General features: G+C 52.3%; 6 protein-coding genes across 6 annotated transcripts; 3 read left to right on the top strand and 3 right to left on the bottom strand.

Annotated features, from left to right (window-relative positions):
• Nucleotides 1-1268: 1268 nt before the first annotated feature.
• iml1 (GTPase-activating protein IML1) lies at nt 1269-6797 on the top strand (the record flags this gene model as incomplete). Its single annotated transcript, XM_033561170.2, has 1 exon — nt 1269-6797. One exon carries the CDS (start codon nt 1269-1271, stop codon nt 6795-6797), a length of 5529 nt encoding a protein of 1842 aa, XP_033417061.2.
• Nucleotides 6798-7207: 410 nt separating this feature from the next.
• On the top strand, nt 7208-9903 carry ALT_4345 (putative sugar hydrolase; the record flags this gene model as incomplete). The annotated part of the gene is made up of 6 exons (XM_033561169.2): nt 7208-7354; nt 7408-7446; nt 7501-7615; nt 7668-7731; nt 7785-8437; nt 8489-9903. 6 exons carry the CDS (start codon nt 7208-7210, stop codon nt 9901-9903), a joined length of 2433 nt encoding a protein of 810 aa, XP_033417060.2.
• A 413-nt stretch (nt 9904-10316) lies between these two features.
• ALT_4344 (uncharacterized protein) lies at nt 10317-13946 on the bottom strand (the record flags this gene model as incomplete). Its single annotated transcript, XM_033561168.2, has 1 exon — nt 10317-13946. One exon carries the CDS (start codon nt 13944-13946, stop codon nt 10317-10319), a length of 3630 nt encoding a protein of 1209 aa, XP_033417059.1.
• Nucleotides 13947-14994: 1048 nt separating this feature from the next.
• On the bottom strand, nt 14995-17259 carry ALT_4343 (pre-rRNA-processing protein ESF1; the record flags this gene model as incomplete). Its single annotated transcript, XM_033561167.2, has 2 exons — nt 14995-17123; nt 17196-17259. The coding sequence occupies 2 exons, from the start codon at nt 17257-17259 to the stop codon at nt 14995-14997; spliced, it is 2193 nt and encodes a 730-aa protein (XP_033417058.2).
• A 405-nt stretch (nt 17260-17664) lies between these two features.
• ALT_4342 (uridine kinase family protein) lies at nt 17665-19479 on the bottom strand (the record flags this gene model as incomplete). The annotated part of the gene is made up of 8 exons (XM_033561166.1): nt 17665-18148; nt 18219-18450; nt 18504-18545; nt 18595-18708; nt 18765-18807; nt 18862-19006; nt 19094-19221; nt 19306-19479. 8 exons carry the CDS (start codon nt 19477-19479, stop codon nt 17665-17667), a joined length of 1362 nt encoding a protein of 453 aa, XP_033417057.1.
• Nucleotides 19480-19950: 471 nt separating this feature from the next.
• Nucleotides 19951-21214, top strand: ALT_4341 (glucose-induced degradation complex GID8; the record flags this gene model as incomplete). The annotated part of the gene is made up of 4 exons (XM_033561165.2): nt 19951-19968; nt 20024-20103; nt 20294-20489; nt 20702-21214. 4 exons carry the CDS (start codon nt 19951-19953, stop codon nt 21212-21214), a joined length of 807 nt encoding a protein of 268 aa, XP_033417056.1.
• Nucleotides 21215-21646: the final 432 nt, after the last annotated feature.

Genomic DNA, 21646 nt, shown 5'->3' with positions numbered 1-21646 from the left:
TATACACCTAGAGAGGTATTTATTTGTTATTATAATTGTGATGATGACTTGTTTGTTTTTCTGCATACATAGTTACACCAGCTTTACGCAGGGCATGAGATCTGCCGCATCGGGTATTTGTCCGGTAATCATTGCCTGAATTGGCCTAGTGGTTAGCGCCCTTTCCCTGTTTGGTACCAACGCCCCTTCCTCATCCCTTCCCTTTCAGGTCTCTAGGCTGCAACAACTCCCTTAATTAGGGCTTTTATTTACTAATTGCATGGTGCAGTTGAGAATGTGACCGTCATGCGGAGTACTGCTGGAAGTTCAACGTAATATGCAAGGATGCCTTATTCATACGACGAAAGCCCAGGACTAGCTGACTTCCATTGCAATTCTTGTTTTGTTGCCAGACAGGCGACTATCTACCATGGTCCCATGCCTTCCAAATGGCAATTTCGACATTACAGCTCAAGTCTGAAGAATTACCCCGACGCTTAAACGGCTTTGACTCCTGTAAAGGGGCGAACCCCGAGTACCAGAAACTGGCATCGGTTAGTGCTGATGATACAGAGTAAGGCAGTCCTCGGTCCCAGTATGGGCCCAGCGAAATGGTTGAGATGGTCCTGGTCAGAAGCTGTCAATCCCAACAAGCACCACTGGTACAGAGTTAGTCGTGTACATTAGATGGTTGGTTGGTAACTACTCCGTACAATCTAGATAAGACACTGGGCAACTTTGGAGATCAGCTACTAAGGTACCCTAGTGGTATGCTTTCATCCCATGCGAGGCAACCACCCTAGTCAGTAGTCACACTGCAGTTGTGGCGCTAAAGAAGGATTCATTATCTATACATGGAGTGGTTACTTATTGTCAGTCTTGACCGCTCCTGTAGCCATGCAGAAACTTTTCGAGTCAGGATTAGTCTCACCTGGTGACTGGAATCTGGAAACTCAACCGTAGGAGGGGAAGTCGAGACTCTCAGGACCTGTGTCAGGAACCATCTTCCATTATTTTTTGTACAAAGCTGATACCTCAGGCATTTGTAGACAAGCCATTCTCACGTGGTGCGGACGGGTGACATTTCTGCCTCAGGCATAGATAGAGGCAAATACACACGTGACTCTCCAAGGATGGCCTTGGCACTACGAGTATCCACTTCTGGGGATCACAGATCATGATAACCTCTAACTGACCGACCTGGCTTACCAATGCAAGGTCCATTGTCTATCAATGAAAACACGTGACATTGATGAAGTGAAATGACATCCACATTGCGAATGTAGAGAATGGCTCTGCGTGGGCCGATGAAGCGCTCCCACCTGAGACAGGTGAGCGCGCCCAGTGTAGACTCCCTTTCCGTCTCTCAGTCGCAGTCGCCGGAGGCGCTCTACAATGACGAGCATGGCCACCAAGACGTTCACGCGACGCCGGACGAGAGAGCCATCCGTCTATCATCAGCCAGTCTGGAACGCCGACAATGCTCTCTCTGGGTCCACGATGAGACTTTCTCCCGAGAGGAGATCCTCTTCAACCAGGCGGCGTTCAGCGACCTGGGTGTGAATGTCGGCGATGTGATCGAGATCCTACCTGTCCGGTCACCGGGGGACTCGATACACAGCCTCAAATCGGATCTGGGGGCTCGGTCGCTCCGCGACAGCTATCTGGAGTCGAGCTCGGCGCACCTCCCGGATCCCATGTCCAAGTTCAAGACCCCTTTGCAGAGCAGGTGTCTGTTCGTGGTGAAGCCTCTCCCGCAGGAAATCAAGGCGCGTCATCCGAAGTTGGAGATATCGGTGACCCATAGCGTTGCCAATATCTTTGGGTTCAAGAATCGTACGCTGGTCAATATCTCCGTTGTCGATCGGGGCCAGTGTTCCGCTTCGCACGTCGATATCGCCTTTCGCGACCAGTTCCTGGTGCGATCTGATATGTGGAGACTGGTGATGTCCGAGCTCGCCGACAAGATTATCTACAAAGGCCAGAAGATTGTCTTCATGGGGAGCATCAAAGCTACCGTGAAGAATATCTTCATCCGTGGCAAAAAGGTTCTCTCTGGTTACTTCTCGCCGCACACCATCCCTGTCTTTCGGAGTGAGTCGGCCAAGTATGTCCTCTTCATCCAGATGTCGCGGGAGATGTGGGATTTCGACTCCGAGGGAACGGGCGACATCCTTTTTAGCCGAGTGATTAATGGTTTCCTGCCGGAGCTCTTCAAGCGTTGGGCCAACTCGGATGCGAAACACCTGGTTACGATTGTGCTGTTCACGAGGGTCGAGTACGATTCCTCGGCGCTTGGAGGTCCCTTGCCGCTGAGTTCCGAATCACTGAGGTGCATCTCCAGCCCCAACCATGTTCCGACCAGGGACTTTTACCGTGTCGTGGTCAATGATATGGCGAGTGGTCATTGGACGGCGATTCTCGACGAGCTGAAGAAGGATTTCCGGACTTTTTTGAGAGATGTCTCGATTCTGAAGATGGATAGTCCTGATACACCTACTGTGGATGGGGTCAAGGTTGCTCCGAAGAACAAGCCGGCAATCATCGCAGGGCGACCAAGTACCGCGCTGCGTGGGAATATTCTTGAAGCGATTCATCTTGCTTCTGCCCATCTTGCGTACGATCATATTGACCGTGATATGGTTCATACGGGTACCTCGATCATTGTCATAACTCCAGGAAGCGGTGTCTTCGAAGTGTCTTATGAATCTTTGTCCTCTACCTCGCAAGCGCTCGCGGACCGTGGCATTGCAATTGACTTGGTCTGCCTCAGCCCCATGCCTCTGCACTCCGTGCCGCTGTTCAAGTACAAAGCGCCTGTGGAAAGATCCGGTAGCTCTTCGTTCGGTGACTTTCACAGCAGCGGTTATTCACCTGAGATGCGCCAGTCGTTCAGCTTTGCCAGTCGGACTCCCCATCTATCACCAAAATCTACCATGCAAGGCTCGTTTCCGGGAATGACGCACAAGGAACATATCTCCGCTCGCTCCACCGAGTGGAACTACGGCATACCTCACTGGCTTGATATCTCATACTGGAATCCAGAAACATACAGAGAAGCTCGGCGCATCGCGAAAAAAGACCCCAACGCGCCGATTCCTTTCACCGTCACTAAACAGTCCAAGCTTTTTGTGCCACGGGTCCGAATGTACGAAATCCAAATGATGGGGGTGATGGAGAGCGAGCAGTCGGACATCTCGATTCCTTATCTGTTGGAGGGCCAGGGCGTTTCTCGCCCACCAAATGCCGGTCTTGGGTTGAGTTCGAGTGGTCTTTCGTCTTCTAGGGCTTCTTTCAGGCGCAATTCGTCTTACAAGGCGCAGTTGAGCGACAGCCTGCGGCCCGAACCGTTTTTACAGAGTATCACAAATCCCAAAGATGTGATGCTGGCCAAGTCGAAGAAAACACCCAACCAGGTGATCGCATGGATGGACCAGTATGACGAGGCAGTCTTTCAGCCTTTTGCCAAACGGCGACAGCAGCGCAAGGCTTCCAGGCCAAAGCGGCCAAGCGAGCCTGAAGTTCAAGCTTCCAATGCGCATGAGCGGCTTTCTGCACGGTCAGTGTTGCGTCTGAGAGAGCATGAGACCAATTCAACCTCGGGCGACCGCTCCTATCCTACTAGGACGATCCCTCGAGTTTCCGAAACATCGTCATCGGTGCCCCAGAGCCCTGTTCCTTCCAAAACCTCCTCCCCCAAGAAGCCTGCCTTGAGAGCTCCATCGGCTGCGAGAACACCGCGGATGTCGCGTACGATCAGCTTCGCTCTCCTTGGGTTTGGCGCCACCCCGCCCCGAGCTCAGGCAAGCACGGAGGTCAATGTGGAACATGCCAGGGCGCAGCCCACCTCAGGCCAGAAGAAGCCTTCTGTGGGATTTATGGATACCAGAAGCGTGGAGTCATTTAGCGGTTCGGACTCTGCATCCATTTCCACGGTGATCGACACTTCGTTACGGCCGGCTTCACCTCACCCGACTCCACAAAAGCCAGCTATGACGCCAACGAGGCCGATTTCAATCAAGGTGCCTTCGAGGCAACCTTCGGAAGATACAGAGCCGGTCGATCGTACGGTTTTACCAGAGTCGTACTCGACGACAAGTACTGCGATCCCTTTTACTGGGGACGGCCGCCGAGACAGCCGCACGAAGAATGGGCCCAAGTTCGAGCTTACAGTGAGCGGCGGATCTCGCGAATCGTCAATCAAGAGCCCACAGAACAAGGCATTGGCGCCCTGGGTGCGTTCTATCAACCCGTGCAATACGTCAAAGGATGTTCTTCGAGATACTAGTTGGTTCGGGCGCTGGCAACATGCATACCCGCGACCACCCCATGTTGCAGTGGTGAAATGGAAGAGCCTGAAATCTCCCGCCATCTTGCCATTGACGACCGAAGAATTCCCTACAACCCAGGAGCTGGGTTCTGATTACCTGCAGACACCGTACCGCGTCTTTCCGAATGATGACCCGGAAGGCGTTGAAGTACCCAAGACAAGGGGCATCCTGCTGCGAGAGATGATTTCATTGCGATTATCTCATGGATTCCAGATCGTCATCGGGAAACATGTTGGTGAGGTGTCTGGGCAACCTGCCCTTGAAACGTTGAATGTTTTCGACACCCGCAGTTTGGAACGGGACGGCGCTACTGTTTTTCTCTCGAAAGGGAACACTATCCACCGGCTGATCTGTGTTGATGGCGGTGAAATTGAAGTGACGCGTTTCACGCACCGGACTTCTTCTACTTTGGCAGCTGGAAAAAGAGACGACTTCTCCCTCTACACGCCAGCGATGCGGACCATTCTGAGCACGGAGTATGAGCTCAAGAACATCAAGCTTGAACAGACGGCCGAGGATTACAATTGGAACTACGCTGACAACTACGTTGCCGGGCACCGCGACTACTTGTTCAACCCAGCGCAACAGCTGCAATTTTGGCGGGTGCGCTACGTTCTGATCCCATTGCCTCTGCAGGTCAACAACCGACGGCACTTACAGTCGTTCAACGAGGATAACGAGGAAGAGATCCACCTCCTGGGAATCAATCAGCTTACTCAAATATGGCAGCGACACAGGTATGTCCCACCTGAGGAGAAGAGGTTCGAGTCCTCCAACGAGAAGAAGGACCAGAATCCTCTCAATATCATGTACCAGACACGAAATCCATCCGAGGTGGTTGCGGCTGAGTTAGATCGCATCTTGCTCTCGGACCCTGGCTTGGACAATTCTCCCGCGCAGCTGCTGCCTGAATCCGAGCTGCTGGAGAGGTCGAGCATCAGTCTGTCGTCGCTGGCCCAGATTATCCAAGGAGAAAAAGGTGTACGGATGATGGATCGAAGATGGCACTGGCGGCTGCATTACAACTGTTTCATCGGATTCGAGTTCACCACTTGGCTTCTGCAGAATTTCCGCGACATTGACAGCCGGGAGGAAGCGGTTCAGTTTGGCAACGAGTTGATGAAGCACGGTCTGTTCCAGCACGTCGAGAAGAGACACAATTTCCGAGACGGAAACTACTTCTACCAGATCTCCAGTGAATACCGGGTCGCCAGGCCTGAATCTCGGGGGAGTTGGTTTCCTCAGAAAAAGTCGGACAAAACCGTACCTTCCACAGCAGCGAGTGAAAACCCAAGAGACTCGCCAGTGAACGGTCATTCCCGGTCTGACAGCGTCGAGACACTACCACCGCACACGCCTGCGACCCCATCCAAGTCTAAGAACAAAGCTACCATCATGTTATCGAAGATGATGAAGTATGATGTTGACCCTCGCAAACGGTCGAACAGACCGGAAGTCATCGATCTCCACTACGACAGGTTACATAATCCGGACAACTGCTTCCACATTGAGCTCAGCTGGATGAATACCACTCCTAAGCTGATCGAGGATGCTGTGCTATCCTGGGCTGCGACCGCCGAAAAATTTGGGCTCAAGCTCGTCCAGGTACCAATCGCCGAAGGCTGTGCGATCAGCAGGACGCAACCGTTCAGGAAGCCATATCGAGTTTCACTCAAGGTTCCACCTCCTCCGGGACCAGTTCCCACTGTTTTCAACACGGCTACCTTCTCACAACTGGGCTTATCCGACCGACATTACTACCACAAAGCTATGCTGCGGAAGTTTGATTTTGTGCTGGACTTTGAAGCGAGATCCGCGTTCCCGGCAGATGTTGAAGTGTCGTACTCCTGGGGCACCCCAGACTACCAGTACCCGCAGTACATTCACCGATCAGGCAGTCTTCTGGTCCAGATCACCGATGAAGGGGACTTTTTGTTTCTGGCCAACCGACTTGTCTCTACACGACTGGCTGCGGCCACTCGAGAAGGATCCCGGTACGAACGGATGGACCGGCCGGAACATCTTCGAGCGCGCGCGTCAACTTACGACCCTCTGGACCGTATCTCTCCACGCCTTTCACCGCTTGTTCGACCCCTCCACGAGATTAGCAGCCCCATCAGCCCGCAGGGACAACCAAGCATCGATTCGGCACACCTCTACCGTGCTCCGGAGCACATTCTCAATAGCTTCGTCGAGTTCTGCAATGATGCGGCTAGACTCGAGCAGTTCTATAGCGTCTCGCACGTGCGTCCCGTCTCGACGAAGGTCGGTCCTGCGCCGACCACGCTCATGGACTCGTCGATACCCACGCTTGAGTTGCCCGCGAGTGTCGTCAGCCATCACATCCATCCGCCTGCGTTGATGAGTAGGGCATCGGTCGATGGATCTATGCCGTCTATCGACGCGATGACGCGAGCGAGGAATGACAGTTTGAGCTACAAGGGAAGTCCGCGGAGTGGTAGTTTGCGGCCGTTGAATATGAATTGATCCTGTAGATGAATGATACCCTCGCTTTGACAAGATTGTCTTGATGATTTATATGACATGGAACGGCTGTACTTTATCCTAGTTATCGAGTTACTATTAAAAGTTAGCTCTGATGTTTATTATCAGCCACCAGCGATATCTCCGTACTGCTAGTAAACACACTCGGATGTCAGGCTATACCGAGACTAATCCACCAATTTAGCCGTTCAGGCAGAATCTATCACGACTCTGCAAGTATTATTGGTGGACATGCTCTTGCATCAAAAACCGCGTCAATCGGCTTTGGACGGTTAATGACAGCTGATGATAGCTCTCGAGCTAACGACTGCAATTCAGATTGCGATCACTGTTCTTATGCCCCGGACCTCAGAGCTGCCCCGCCACAAGCCCATAACAGCCCACCTTGCACCATGCGGTACGTCGACAACAGCCAGCCCAAGAGCTGGCACTCGGGGCTCGGCCCGTTTCAAAATGAGGAGAATGAGGAGAACTTTGAGAAGGAGGACCTGAAATATAATATCGGGTTCTTCCTACCTCGCAGCTTTCTTCTTCCAACCGTGCAGTGTCTATCACACTGTTCAACCCGACCTTGAGTGATTTGTTTAACTAGTCAAAGATGAAGTTCACAGAGGGAATGTGGCTCCTTAGGGTGAGATAATTTATTCTCCAAGTTCTGTTAATGGGGCTAATTGGTTGTATACAGGAGGGCATTCGCATCGACTGGATGAGCAATGTTGAACGACTACACATCCAGGATGAGACGGTTGATCTCCTTCTGAACAAGTTCCAGAGACACCGTGGTGACACACTCAACTCGCGTGAGTTACGCTTCTAATTTGCAGTCGCGACGAGCTGACAAGGTCCTGCCAGCGACTGTTTCTGCGCGGGTTACATCTCCCCTCGAGGGTATCATTGGAGTCAAACTTGTTCATTGGTAGGTTTATCCGTGTCTGTGGTCACTCCTCAAGCTCTATTTGACGCAGTCAGGGCCGGTGGACTCGACAAGGGCCCCCATTACAAGCTCAACACCTCTACGGGCCACACCAAGATCAACCACGTCGCCAAGCAGAAACTGAGCTACACCAGCGGCGACCTGGAGCTCAACATCAACACTGCCCCCAACGAACTCGACTTCGTCTTTTCCAGTACCGACAAGGGTAAACTGACCGGCCACTCGTGGCGCTCGATCGGCTATGTCGGCGACCAGACGACCGACAAGTCACGCTGGGACGACGGCATCTTCTTCGAGCGCCAGGGGTACATGCTCGCCGAGCTAGACCTCGGCGTGGGCGAGAAGCTGTACGGGCTCGGAGAGCGGTTCGGCCCCTTCGTCAAGAACGGGCAGCGCGTCGATATCTGGAACGAGGACGGCGGGACCTCGTCTGAACTGGCGTACAAGAATATCCCCTTTTACATTAGCTCGAAGGGGTACGGTGTGTTTGTGAACAACCCCGGCAAGGTCAGTCTGGAGCTCCAGTCTGAGCGCACCACGCGAGTCAATATCTCCATTCCTGGCGAGGAGCTGGAGTATTTTGTTGTGTATGGGAAGACGCCCAAGGAGATTGTGGGCCGGTATACGGCACTGACGGGGCGGCCGAGCTTGGTGCCCTCGTGGAGTTATAATCTCTGGCTTACCACCAGTGCGTTCCCTTTGTCTTCTAAAATATAACCAATGTGCTGATGTCCTTCAGGCTTCACGACCAACTACGACGAACAGACCGTCACCGGCTTCCTCGATGGCTTCCGGGACCGCGATATCCCCCTCGGCGTGTTCCACTTTGACTGCTTCTGGATGAAGTCCTACCAGTGGTGCGACTTCGAGTTCGATTCCGAAATGTTCCCCGACGCCGGGGGTTACCTGGCGCGACTCAAGGAGCGCGGACTCCGCATCAGCGCCTGGATCAACCCGTACGTGGGCCAAGCGTCCCCCCTCTTCCAGGAAGGCAAGGAGAAGGGCTACTTCATCAAGCGCACCGACGGCTCCGTCTGGCAATGGGACCTCTGGCAAGCTGGCATGGCCATCGTCGACTTCACCAACCCAGCCGCCTGCGACTGGTTCGTCGCCCATCTCCGCCGCCTCATGGACCTCGGCGTCGACTCCTTCAAAACCGACTTCGGCGAGCGCATCCCCTACAAAAACATCCAGTACCATGACGGCTCCGACCCAGCCCGTATGCACAACTACTACACCCTCCTCTTCAACAAACTCGTCTACGAAACCATGACCGCCCGCTACGGCCCCGCCAACTCCCTCCTCTTCGCCCGCTCCTCCGCCCCAGGCGGCCAAGCCTACCCCGTCCACTGGGGCGGCGACTGCGAATCCACCTACGAAGCCATGGCCGAGTCCCTCCGCGGCGGCCTCTCCCTCATGCTTTCGGGGTATATCTTCTGGGCCTCAGACATCGGCGGCTTCGAGGGAACTCCGCCACCAGCCCTCTACAAGCGCTGGGTGCAGTTCGGGCTTCTATCCTCGCACTCCCGCCTCCACGGGTCCTCCTCCTTCCGCGTCCCCTGGATCTACGGCGAAGACGCCTGCGCCGTCCTCCGCGACTGCGTGAAACGCAAGATCCTTCTCACCCCCTACCTCCTCCTCGAGGCGCTCCGCGGCCACCGCCAGGGCATCCCCCTCATGAGACCCATGTTCCTCGAGTTCCCCGACGACCTCAACACCTACCCGCTCGACACGCAGTACATGTTCGGCGGGAACCTGCTCGTTGCACCTGTCTTCTCGGAGGATGGGTCCGTCACTTTCTATGTGCCCCGGACGCCGGAGGACGGGTGCGGCAAGTGGCGCTCGTGGTTCGATCATGCGAAGACGTATGAGGCTGGTCAGTGGTATACCGAGACGCATGGCTTTGATACCCTGCCTATCCTTGTTCGGCCGGGTTCTGTGACCCCTGTCAATCCCAAGCTGAAGGTGCCCGAGGGTGATGCCCTGGATGGGCTGGAGTTGCTGGTTAACGGTACTTTGGCGGCGGATGTGGAGGTCGGGGTGGTGGATCCTAGTAAGACGTACGAGACGCTCAAGACTATCCGCGTCTCGCCCAGCGGTGACGCTGCGACTGTTGATGATGCGAATGTCAAGGTGGTCTGCATTCACAAATAGTTTGATCGTTGCTACGGAGTACTCTTACATAGAAACATAACCTCAGTCTCACGTGCTATTCCATTGATCCATGTGCGAGAAGCTTTAAAGTAGTTTGTCTCAAATTATCTCTAGAAAGAAACTTAGGCGACATCAACAGGCACAGCTCACATCATATTGATGGCGAGTGTGCCCGAAGTGCGCTGAATATCATAGATCATACATGAATCGAAAGAAAACACTCAACACAGGGGTATCATAACAATCTTCAAGCTGCAGAAACATAAAAAGTACCACCCGCACGCTCGATGAGACTGGTGCTCGATGCATCATCATCTGATAACCGTCAACGAATGTAGAAAGTAGAAGTTAAGGTAAACGCAAGAATATGCAAAATCGCTGCAGCAACCGGATCGGGGAAAAAAAAAAAAGGATCACCAAGCCTCCTCAACTTCAAGTAGCCACTTGCGAATACCTTCTCTCAGGGTATTGTCCGCTCCTGCCAATGAACGTCTGCGCTCTCTGTCGGCAAGGCCTACTTCCCCGTCGACGTCCTCGCGGCAATGCTCGGCTGTCACACTGCGGACTACTTCTTCGAGAGCACCAAGCACCATCTTGCGGCACTCCGCCCGGGGAACCTCAATAGGTGGAACCTCGTCCCGAGAGACAGTATCAGAAGTGTTTTTATCTTCGCCCCTCCGACCACGCGACGGCGACTGGGCTCTCGAGTGCGCCAACGATGACTGACCACTCTGTGCGAGAACACGCTCCAGCGCATCAACAAGTGTACCATCCAAATCCATGACAGGCTCCTCAACAAATCGCTCTTCGTATTCAGGGGCATCGAAGGCTTCTGCCACGGAGTTCGCAGACGTCCTGCTAGAAGCCGACGCGTTGGAAAAAAAGCTTGTAAGCTGTGACGCAGATGTGGGATGACCAAAAAGATGGCGGGGAGTGCCCGGTTGAGAGGCAGCTCCAGGTGTAGAGGGACTCCTGCAAGAGCCACTCCCGACAACTTTACGCCTCAGGCGCAGCCGCTTGACTGTGAAGTTTCTGGTATCTGCAATCAACGTTGTTGCGACATCCACCCATTTTCCTTGTCCTTCAGGTTCAAAGGAAAAAGCAGAACTAGGAGTAGGTTCGGCTTGCATCGCGCGCTTGATGTCGGCTTCTACGCCGGCATAAGGTCGCACGCCCTGAAGCAAAAAGTCGTCGTGGAAATTCTTCAGCCATCCAGCAACATTCACGCTGGGTCCGTCGTTGTCCTTGGGGCCGCCACAGTGAAATCCGGAATTGCTGCTGTGTGTGGACGCTAGAGCATCAACACTGGTGACCGATGTCCGCGTCTTCTTAGGGGATGCTATGGTCGAATCGCCTGACGATGAAAGGGAAAGGAACCCGGGAAGCGGAAGTTCCACGTCCACAATCCCATCGTCTCCCCGTACGGACAGCTTCAGGGAAGATTCTCTGTTCTGTTCCGGCACGGATGACGGCTCTGGAGTATTTTCTTCCTGCCCTTGCTGACTGGATGATCGAGGAATTGTGATAGTGCCACTCGTAGTAGTCTCTGAGACTTCTCCTGGCGTCTCGCCTGAAACTTCTTTCACCATCTCACTCAGCGTGGGAGGGTTTCGCTTATTAGAGGGGCCGACATAAGCAGACACGGAACGCTTTCGAGGTTCGGCAACTGGGACGGCGTCACTGCCTTCGGCTGTGGACGACTCCTGGCGCGAGTTCCACAGACCGGAAAACAGATTTCCCCAACGGCCACCGTTGGAAGGGACACTGCTGTTAGCACTGATGGCTGAACTCTCGCTTCTTTGCAAGTTACGTAGCAGGTTTTCCGACGCCAGACTGTCATTGGCGCCCGGCGCAGCCGGATCAGGATCCTCTCGGTCACGCCGGGTCTGTCGCGACGCAAAATGGGGAACCGGAACAGCGCTGCTGGGAGTTGCCGTGGAGGTCGTCGCTACACAGGCGTTTTTATTGCGCGAGTCTCTATGCATGGGAACACCCAATGTTCGAATAGAGCGAGCATCAGAGCCTCTGCGATGCGGACCAAGCTCGGGAAGCGACGTGTCGACGTCATCCGCCGATCGATGCGCTGTCTCATTAGATGAGGCACTAACGGACCGCTGGTGATTGTCGCTATCAGCCAGGCGCTGCGCGCGTGATCGCCGCTCAATGGCCCTGCGCAATGGTTCCTGTCTCAGAACGGGCACGGTCGGTGGGCTTTGCGAAACGGCACGTGCTGAGGCCGAGGTGCCTGGACGAAGCGGTGACGGAAGTGGCTCAAAGCGTTGCTTGGCCGGCAGGAAAGCCGATAGTAGGAATATAAGCCGCCGGGCCGTCATTTTGTCAGGTGAAATGATAACAGTTCTGTGAGCAAGGACCGGGTCTGCGTCCTGTTGAGCCTTTTGCTGGAGATAATGCCGCCGGCGGTACCAGTCGGGGCCCAGTGTACTCAGCCATTCTGTATGGTTTCCCAGAAATGCGGTGATCAGAACCAAGAAGAAAAAGCTATGCTCTTTGTCCCCGAGATTGCGCACGATTGAGCGTCCCTCTTCACGCCAAACTCCCCAGCGGCTTTGGCCAGTCACGACATGCGGAGTCTGTAGAGCAATGCTAATACGACGGGCGCTGCGGAAAGCCTCATCCTTCAGCTTCGAATTCACGGCCAGTATGTTCGCCGGCAGATGCACAATCGTCTGATTTGTACGCTGCATGTTTGGAGGCTTTGCGGGCTTCGGATTCGCTCCCAATGAGTCCACCTTCTTCAAGAGAAACAAGATCTCCTTCCGAGAAAGTCGCTCCAAATGTGACAGGGTGCGGTTGATCACATCCCAGTGATCCACCAACAGATCAATCCGCTCGTCCAAGCTTGCCGGTGGAGATGCAAGCGACAGGCTATCATCCAGGAAGCCGCCGCGCCAGCGATGATCCGAGTCCAACGAGCACGACATCCCCGCCTTGGGTGAGTCGGCGGCTTGCATATTGAAGCGCGAACCGGGCCGTCCCGTATTACGAGAGAGAAGCGGAATTTGAATCGTGATCGCCACCGCATACATCGGAGTCTTCTTCTCCTTGACCTTTTTACGCTTGGTAACATCGGGGAAGGGAAACCCATTTTCCGGCAACGACTCTTGGTACATGGAAGTCGGGTAGTCTGGCCGATCAGATGTGTCACCTGCCTCTGGCAAGTTGACACTGAACATCCGCGTCAGTAGAATGGTGACTTTGGACGGCGGCTTGGGTTCAGAGCCCCGAGATGTACCCATGAAACCAGACGAGCTTCCCGTAGTATACGCCCGTGAGAGCGAGTTGCGGGTTGCTGGCGATTCACTGGAAGTTCTACTCGAATCCTCATCTGCAGAGATGATATGCATCTTGGTTGAAGAGCCCCGATAGCTAAACGCACTGCTGCCAAATATGCAGTTCAACAGACCAGAGTCATTGTTCTCGGCCGGATGACGTGAGCGACCTGCTTCATTCATCCCACCTGCAGGCGACAGTGTAGAGCTGCGGCCTCGAGCGCGGACAAAAGCACCGGAACCCATGGGCGGCGATCTGCGGGCTTCCGCGGCGACAGAAAACGGGCTCGGATCGGCCGCCGACGAAGGAGGGAGGTATCCGCGCCGAGGAGCCCGTGACAGACTGGAAAGTGTGCGAACATGTCTCGTACCAGAATTGTCGAGGACGTACGGTTCTGAATTGAGAGGGCTTGACGTCGCGTCAGACGAGTTCGTGCGAGTATCTAACAATACACACGCATCCCTGTCTCCAAGCGCGTTCTGTGCAATTATCACCCGGAAGTCCTTGACGGGATCTAGTTCCACGCCACCTCGATCATCGTAGGCACCGGCAGCATACGCATTCGGTGAATTGAATGTGCTATGTAACGGATAGGCGTGGGTATTTGACCGTCGTAGCAGGCTCGCATCGGGGAAAAGGAGGCCGGATGTGTGTTCTTCTTCCGTCACGGATTCCAGCTGGGTAGCGTTTCTATTCGAGTAGGCAGCTGGGTTCAATGTTGACGCCGCACTGCTCAACAGACGGCCCAACATGATGATTATTCGACTAGTGACGACTGATCAGGTATGCAACAGTCAGTAAAGAAATGGCAGTACAACGCCAGGCCCTAATGTTCACGGCACACACGGCACAGAACAAACCACGGAATTGTCGAGGTGAGATTGAATATAACAGGTAACCAACAGCCAGACCGATAACCTAGACTGAGCTGCCGTTCCCCAGTATCCAACCCTACCGATGAAAAACCATGATCAACCCAGGTTGACCGAGGGGCACTTGTGTTCCTTCAGAATCGACCAGAAAGGAAAGACACCACCTGAACAGTTGATCGTCCAGTGCGGGGGAATGTTCACTTCTGGCAATCGAGAGATCGTGCACACACCAGAACTGACTAGGTATGAGAAAGAAACAATCTCATCACCAAGAAAGATAAAGCATCAACAGAAGGGGAAAAGATGATGAATTGAGTCCGGAGAAGCAAAGACGGGGGGCGGGGAGGGTAGATAGGTAGTGTGAGAAAGGCCGGAGCAGGAGGGAGATGGACGAAAGGGCGGTGAGCAATGAAATCCGTCACCACCACACAGAAACAACTGAAGTGGTGAGATTCTCCGTATTATTTCACACATGATCTCAGCCTCATCTCATTCCGATGCCGATCGCATGCATCTCATTGGCAGCTTGCATACTTCCCTTCAGTCAGATATACCACGGTGGACATAGACATACATATCTAGTAATGATGCTGCAGGCGGGGTAGGACGAACACCTCATCCTGCATGGGCCAGGTTACTTCTTCGAGTCATTCAAGCACCGAATGGGGCTATAGAAGATTACAGGCAGCCGAGAATGCGCAGGATATCAAATATTACTGGAAGTTTTTCCCGGGGAATGGTTGCCGATGTAGGAAAGGTATCCAGGGGCAAAGAGGATGCACGATGTCAACTCAAAGATGGAGAATGCTTTTAATACACCTGCAAAGATGATGTACAATACCGTGGTATATATCATGAATATCCTGAATCCCACTATGCTTTTGTCTTGTCCGCTAGAGAAATCAAACCAAGGTGAGTACAGTCAGACTCATGTTTGTTGCGTCTTGCGCTTCACTTTGTCCACCAACTTCTTCAAGTCATCTGAGCCAGCGTTGCCTGCAGCGCTCTGCTTCTGCTTCTTCTTCTTCCTATCACGCGAGATGGTGTCTGCTTCCTCGTCCCCTCGGTCATCCCGATCCCTTCGTCTCTTGCGTCCTTCATCCAGCAGCGCTTTCATACCCGATGTCGGCTTGAATTTCGGGTTGGTAGGATCGATGGCATATTCGTGACTCTCGAACAGCCTTGCAAAACGAGGATCGCTAACGTCCATCTGGAAATCGTCACTGACTGCTTGAGCCTGCTCCTTTGCCTTCTTCTTGTTCTTCTTGCGGGCTTGTTTCTGTGCCTTCTCGATCTCATTCATATCAAAGTGTTTGATTTCTGATTTCTTGTCGTCCAGCATCAGGAGCTCCAGTTCGGCCCGCTTAGCCGCATTCGCTGCCTCCTCGGCTTCGCGTTCAGCGCGCTTCTTACGCTTCTCCTCCTTGCGACGAGCGGCAGCAGTGGCCTTGCCATCCGGATCGTCAAAGAACGGATCGTTGAAGCCCAAGTCGTCCTGCGAAGCTTGTCCCTCCCCTGCAGACGCTGCGTCGTCCTCGCTGGCATCGGCCTTCGCCTCCCCTTCAGTTTCCCCGCGCTTCAGGGCCTTAAGCTTCTCCTTTCTCCGCTTCTTGCGCTCACGCTCTTTCCGTACATACTTCTCAATCGTAGTCTCCTCTTTCTCGGGCTCGTTCTCGAAGATGGTGTCGCGTTTGGGCTCCCCAGCCAAGCCCGAGGTGAAGGTGACCTCCATTTCGCCGACAGGACCAGGTGATTTGGACGACTTGATAGGCTCTGTACTTAAGCCTAGGAGAGCCCGCATGCGCTGGCGCTCTTCCTCTTTCTTGGACATCTTTGTACTAGACCCGTCTCCCTTTGTAGTATCGACAACTTCCACCGCCTCTTCTTCTGCCTCATCATCAGAACTGTCACTGGCAAGGTAGGCCTTCAGATCGTTCTCATCAATATCCTTGCGACTGCCTCTGAATGCTCGGGCTTGAGCTTCCTTGCGCGACTTGTCTTCCGCGTCCCATGTAAGCTTGACCTTGCTGTGCTGCAGCGCATCAGTCACGAACTCATTCGGCTGGTATCCGTCCGGAATACGTTCACATTCGTCGCGCGGCTTGTCGTCGGAGAAGTCCGTGTCGTCCGGTACGAATCGAAGATCAAAGAAGTTGGCACTAGATAGATACTCGGCTCCGTCCACGGAGTCATAGACATGTTTCGCAACATCCTTGCTCGAGAATGTCAGGATCGCGTAGAAGTACCGCAGTCGTTCCAGTTGATACTTTCGTAGCTGGGTAGAGTTGAACTCCTCGCCCTGATCTTCCTTCAACATCGACTGCTTGATCTTCTCCTCCTCTTCTTCCGAATCAAGATCCTCTTCGTTCTCCTCATCGTCGTCCTCCTGGCGCTTGTTCGTCGCGAAAATCTCCCGAGGAGGACCCTCTGTTTCCTCCCTCTCCATGCGCTCCTTGCCAAACTCGCTCGGGTACACAGAGACCTTCAACACCCGGCCGCCGGTCGGAACAAAGCTGGAAAACACAGCCATCAGATCCTCCGCCCGGATATTGTCCCAGTCCAGATTGACCACCGCAATGCGATTCGTCACTTCTCCTGTCGGCACATCCACCTGCTGTTTATCGGGGAACTCCAGCTCCTCAATACTCTGTTCCTCCTCCTCGTCCTCTTCCTCACTTTCCTCATCACTCGAGCTCTCCTCTTCCGAGGATGAAGATGAGAATCCTCCGTCCCGAGCAGGATCATACGCCTTATCTATCCGCTTCAACTCCTTGCGAACCTCGTCATCGTCATCAGCGGCCATTCCATCATCCTGCTCTTCCTCACCCTCATCTTCATCTTCCTCCTCGGCCCCTTCCAACTGGTAAAATCTCTCCAACTGCTTCTTCGTGTCATCGCGTGCAAGCTTGCGTCCATAGCGATCAACCGCGGCATTCCGGGAGAAATCCTTGTCGCGCAGCATGTGCGCAAAACGCTTGTCGAGCTTCACATGGGTCTGGCGTTTGCTGGGAAGGCGATAACGTGGATCGATCTGGATATTAGCGAATCTAGGATCGGCTAGAAGTAAACAGACAAAGGTTAGCATTTATCAAGCCTGGCGATCATGAGCCAGAAAGAGGTTGATCGTACTGATAACAGGGCCGGCCTGGTTGTCGGCCTTGCCGCTCTTTTTGGATTTCTTTGAGTCGGGCATCGTGGAAGTCCCACGGAAAAAGATTTCGAAGAATTGATTCTAGTGAGAACACGACCGTGTGGGTGTCAGAATTGAGTATGTTGTTTGGAATCTGTAGCACCTTTTCTATGAGATTTGGTTGATAAGGATAATTTTCTTTTGGCGGTGGAACCAAAGAATCTGCGCCGGTTTCTGCGTTGGTCCGTGCGTTCCTACAGCGAAGTCTTTCTACAAGGTAGGGCTCATGGTTTATGCTTCCGTGCCTTGATTGCCAATCATGGGTACCTTACTTCATATACTGCGTAAATGGTATGTACATTACTCGCTCGGTCATATAGACCAAAAGACCAAAGTAAATGCGACCCTTCCCCGGCACCGATACTTTCAATATACAACCCTCTAGTCCAACAAGTTTCCTTTAAGATTCTAACATCCGAAATATCTCTTCTCCAACCATCGAGGTTCTCGCTCATCCTCGATTCTCCCTACAATGACCCTGACCTCAGGATAAACGGTGCTGAGCCGCTTAAGTCCGACCTTTCCAGCAGCGCAGGTCACAAAGACAATTCTGTCTTCTGCGACTCCGTGATCGACTAAGACACGAACCGCCATCAGGGCAGCTCCTCCACTAGCCATTTGAGGATCAAGGAGCATGACTGTTGCGTGCTCTTCAATGCCTGACGGCAGTTTCAAGTAATGCAGCTCTGGCTCCTCGTTCCGCTCGTTCGTCTGAATGAGCAGTCGACCAGTAATACAATCAGGAATGGTTCGCTTGAGAGCTGTCTCAAGGCAAGAACCACCTCGCAAAATCGCTACAGCAGACACTAGACCTTCTGGATGTAATCCGTTATAATTATCCCCTTGAGGGGTCTCGACTTTCGCCGGATGATACCGAGTACAGTCCAAGGCCCTATTACCAGACGTTATGGTCAGTCACACACTTGAACTTTTCAGACGCTTGCACATAAGGGTCGACGCACTTCTCTATTAGTAGACAAGCGAGACGGTCAAAATAGAAGACAAAGTCGACCTGTTCTGTCGCAGGGTCCTGTAATATTGTGTTCATGCTGACGAATTGCGGGGTCTGAGGCATGAGGAACACATTTGCAGACAATTGTTCTTCTGAAGCAATCATCTCCAGCTTCTGTAACTCTGCGCTGTGTTTTTCGGATTTCTCCTGAAGTTTGCGCTGGATATGTTTCACAACCATATCTGGGAACTGTTCAGAAAAGGCGTGCAAACTGAAGTTCAACATATTCGCTTACCGATGGCCGTTTTGTTCTCAATTCCGCGGGGGATGATAATATCTAGTTCCGTCAGACAAGCAGAGCGGGAGGGAACCTTGTGCTAGCTCACCCGAAACCGACCGTTGAGGCTCGACGTATTGCTTATACGATGGCTTGACGAATTGAAACCATTGTTTAATGATACCGTCAATGTCTCTGCCTCTCTCCCGGACATCACGCAATACTGGCGGCGCCTCGGTTAGGACAGTTAATCACATCGGGCATGATTTTTCCACTCACTTCTGCGTCCAAGGCAAACATCCATATCTGCCTCCACAAAAATCTGAAAAGGTCTGATAAGTATCTTGAGGTAGTAAGTGCGTGAAAATAGAATTACCTTGACGTCCAACATCTCCATGATTCTCGGATCATGGAGCGCCAGAATACCCTCCAAGATCAAGACATGCGGCGAGTAAAGAGTGGTCGTCTGAGGTTGGCGCTGGTGTTCAGCAAAAGAGTAGACAGGTATGTTTGCTTTCTTTCTTTAGTTGGTTGACGGATTACCTGTTAGCTGCGTGCAAAATTTCCGGAGAGCTTGGTAGATTACGAAGGAGCAATGGAGGAATTACCCTTGTTTGAGATCCCTTAACGTGTGTACTAATGCATCGAAGTCGATTGCATCCGGACAGTCGAAATCAAATTCATTTGCATGCGCTTTGACATGTTGTTCTGGAGTCAAACTCTTATAGAACGAGTCCTGTACCAGAAAGGGTTAGAAGTCACGAGGATGCACGAAAATGGCTATATCTATGGAAGTGATGTTCGAATGGGTCCTCAGTACCATAACGAGAATCACAACCCACGGCAGATTCAAGGATTTAACAATCTCCATGGCCACGGACGTCTTGCCAGAGCCCGAACTGCCTGCAATCCCAATAATACTCAAATCCGCCCATGGTGGAGAGTAGTATCTCTTCTCCGTGGCCGACGAGTAAAGTGGAGAGACAGACTCCATGTTGCTACTTCTTCAAGTAAAGGCTCCCTGGCTGGAATAATAAGAATAGGCAACAGATTCCTGACCTTCCACACATATCATCCAGAAGAAAATATATGAGGGCCAGGTCAGGAATCGCCAGTGCTGAAAAGCTCCTGGGCCGATAAGAACTGCAGATAATAATAATCAGGCAAGGAACCCTCAAATGCTTCTTTAGTGATGGCGCTTAGACCGACTGGGCTTAGCCTGGACCCGTGACTTTTCGCTTACGGTTTAGTCTTGGTCCTGGAGCTCTAAGCGTGACCCAAAATCCTGCTGCTTTTCTTGCCGGCTTTTTCCTCCTCTTCTTCTTCCTCTTCACTTCTCTTTTCCCCCTCAGAGAATCTCTCTCTCCATGGCTTCCGTCTGCGAGGTTTTCCATCTTCACAGACAGCCGGAGCAGTTCCAAGGCACTTGATACCTGCATCAAGGTCCACGCCACAATATCCCACAATGTCTTCAGCTAATTACGTATGCTCTCTCATGGGTTGTGCGCGCGTAATAGCTTGATTTTAACGGGATGCAGATGTCTCCCACTTCCTCAACAACAACGCCAACATGGCATCAGTTCGAGCGGAAGGTCGATGAGGTCAAACCCTCCAAAACGTGAGTTGCATATTTTATTGCCTCTCATTTTTCCGAACAACTTTTTATGATGATCTTGAAATCAAGTTGGGAATCTCTCTGAAACTTCTTGAGGAGAATATGTTAACTTGTGTTTCTGAATCGTTCCTCACTTTACTTTTGCTCTTGACGTCTTGAGTCGCCTGCAGTTGCTGACAATCAGCTTCACTAGTGATATCAACTATCTAGTGATGGATTACCTCATTACCAATGGCTACCCAGCTGCTGCAAAGAAATTTGCAGTTGAAGCCAACATACAACCCAGGGCGGACATTGAGTCCATCCAGGAAAGAGTAGAGATTCGCACTGCGATTCATTCTGGCAACATTCAAGCTGCAATCGAGAAGATCAATGATCTCAATCCACAGGTATGCAGATTTTTCTCCCTAAACCTCCTGCCCCACCGCCTATCCCTTGCTAGGATTATATCGGTTTACATGCACCACTCATAAATCCCCTTATGGGTTTTGATGAAAAACAAACATCTTCAGTCCTCAGTATGATTAGCAAACTGTTCAACTGCCATGTCAACATCGTCATACACTTCAATGAATATGCCATGCTGACCTCGTCTGTATAGATCTTGGATGAAAATCCATCTCTGCACTTCGCATTGCTTCGCTTGCAGCTTGTGGAATTGATCCGCACGTGCATGTCCACACCCAATGGTGACATCAGTCCTGCCCTCGAGTTTGCGACCTCACAGCTCGCTCCGCGGGCGCCCACCAACCCTCAATTTCTCGAGGACCTTGAGCGCACCCTTGCTCTTTTGATCTTCCCTACTGAGAACCTGGCGCCATCCCTAGCGCCATTGTTGCATCCTGACTTACGTAAAGATATTGCTACCAGGGTAAATGAAGCTATCCTGCAAAGCCAGGGTGCCCGTAAAGAAGCTCGGCTGCGCAACTTGGTTAAATTACGCGCCTGGGCGGAGCAGAAGGCCCGAGAAGCCAAGAAGGATCTTCCTGAAAAGCTCGACCTCGGACTCTATGATGGCAGCAACGTAAAGAACGCTCAGAGCACCCGTCAGAATGGCGCTTCAAATGATACTGTAATGGCCAACAACGGAGATGTTGACCCGATGATTTCATAATCAGCGGTGTTGCATTACTTTGCTTCTTGATCTCTGCCGCTTTTCCAGTTTAGCGAGGAGTTCGGGCTTGATTTTTCGTCTGTGGACGCTGGGCGCTCAACCATAGTACTTTTCTCATAAGCGAGGCAATTGAAAACAATCGAAGAATGAAACATTGTTGTAAAATCCGAACTGCCACCGTTCTCTGTTCTTCTATGTCCTGTATGAAATGGTCTTGGTCATTCTATAGCAGCCCATGCACCTGTTAACTCTCCCTCTGGTCGGCTTACGTATATGTGGACGCAATGACCAAGACTCAATTAAGCAGTAAGCATTCTAGCTCTTGTAACTTGATACTAATCAGTTAAATTGACTGAATCATCTGTAATAGCCAGGAAAATAACTATCAAACACAATTCATCAGCATTGGTAGAAAGGCTCTTGTCGTGGATA

Source organism: Aspergillus lentulus (genome assembly GCF_001445615.1).
Source record: "Aspergillus lentulus DNA, contig: Alt08, strain: IFM 54703, whole genome shotgun sequence".
Lineage (NCBI taxonomy): Eukaryota > Fungi > Ascomycota > Eurotiomycetes > Eurotiales > Aspergillaceae > Aspergillus > Aspergillus lentulus.
This window is presented reverse-complemented; position numbering and strand designations above follow the sequence as displayed.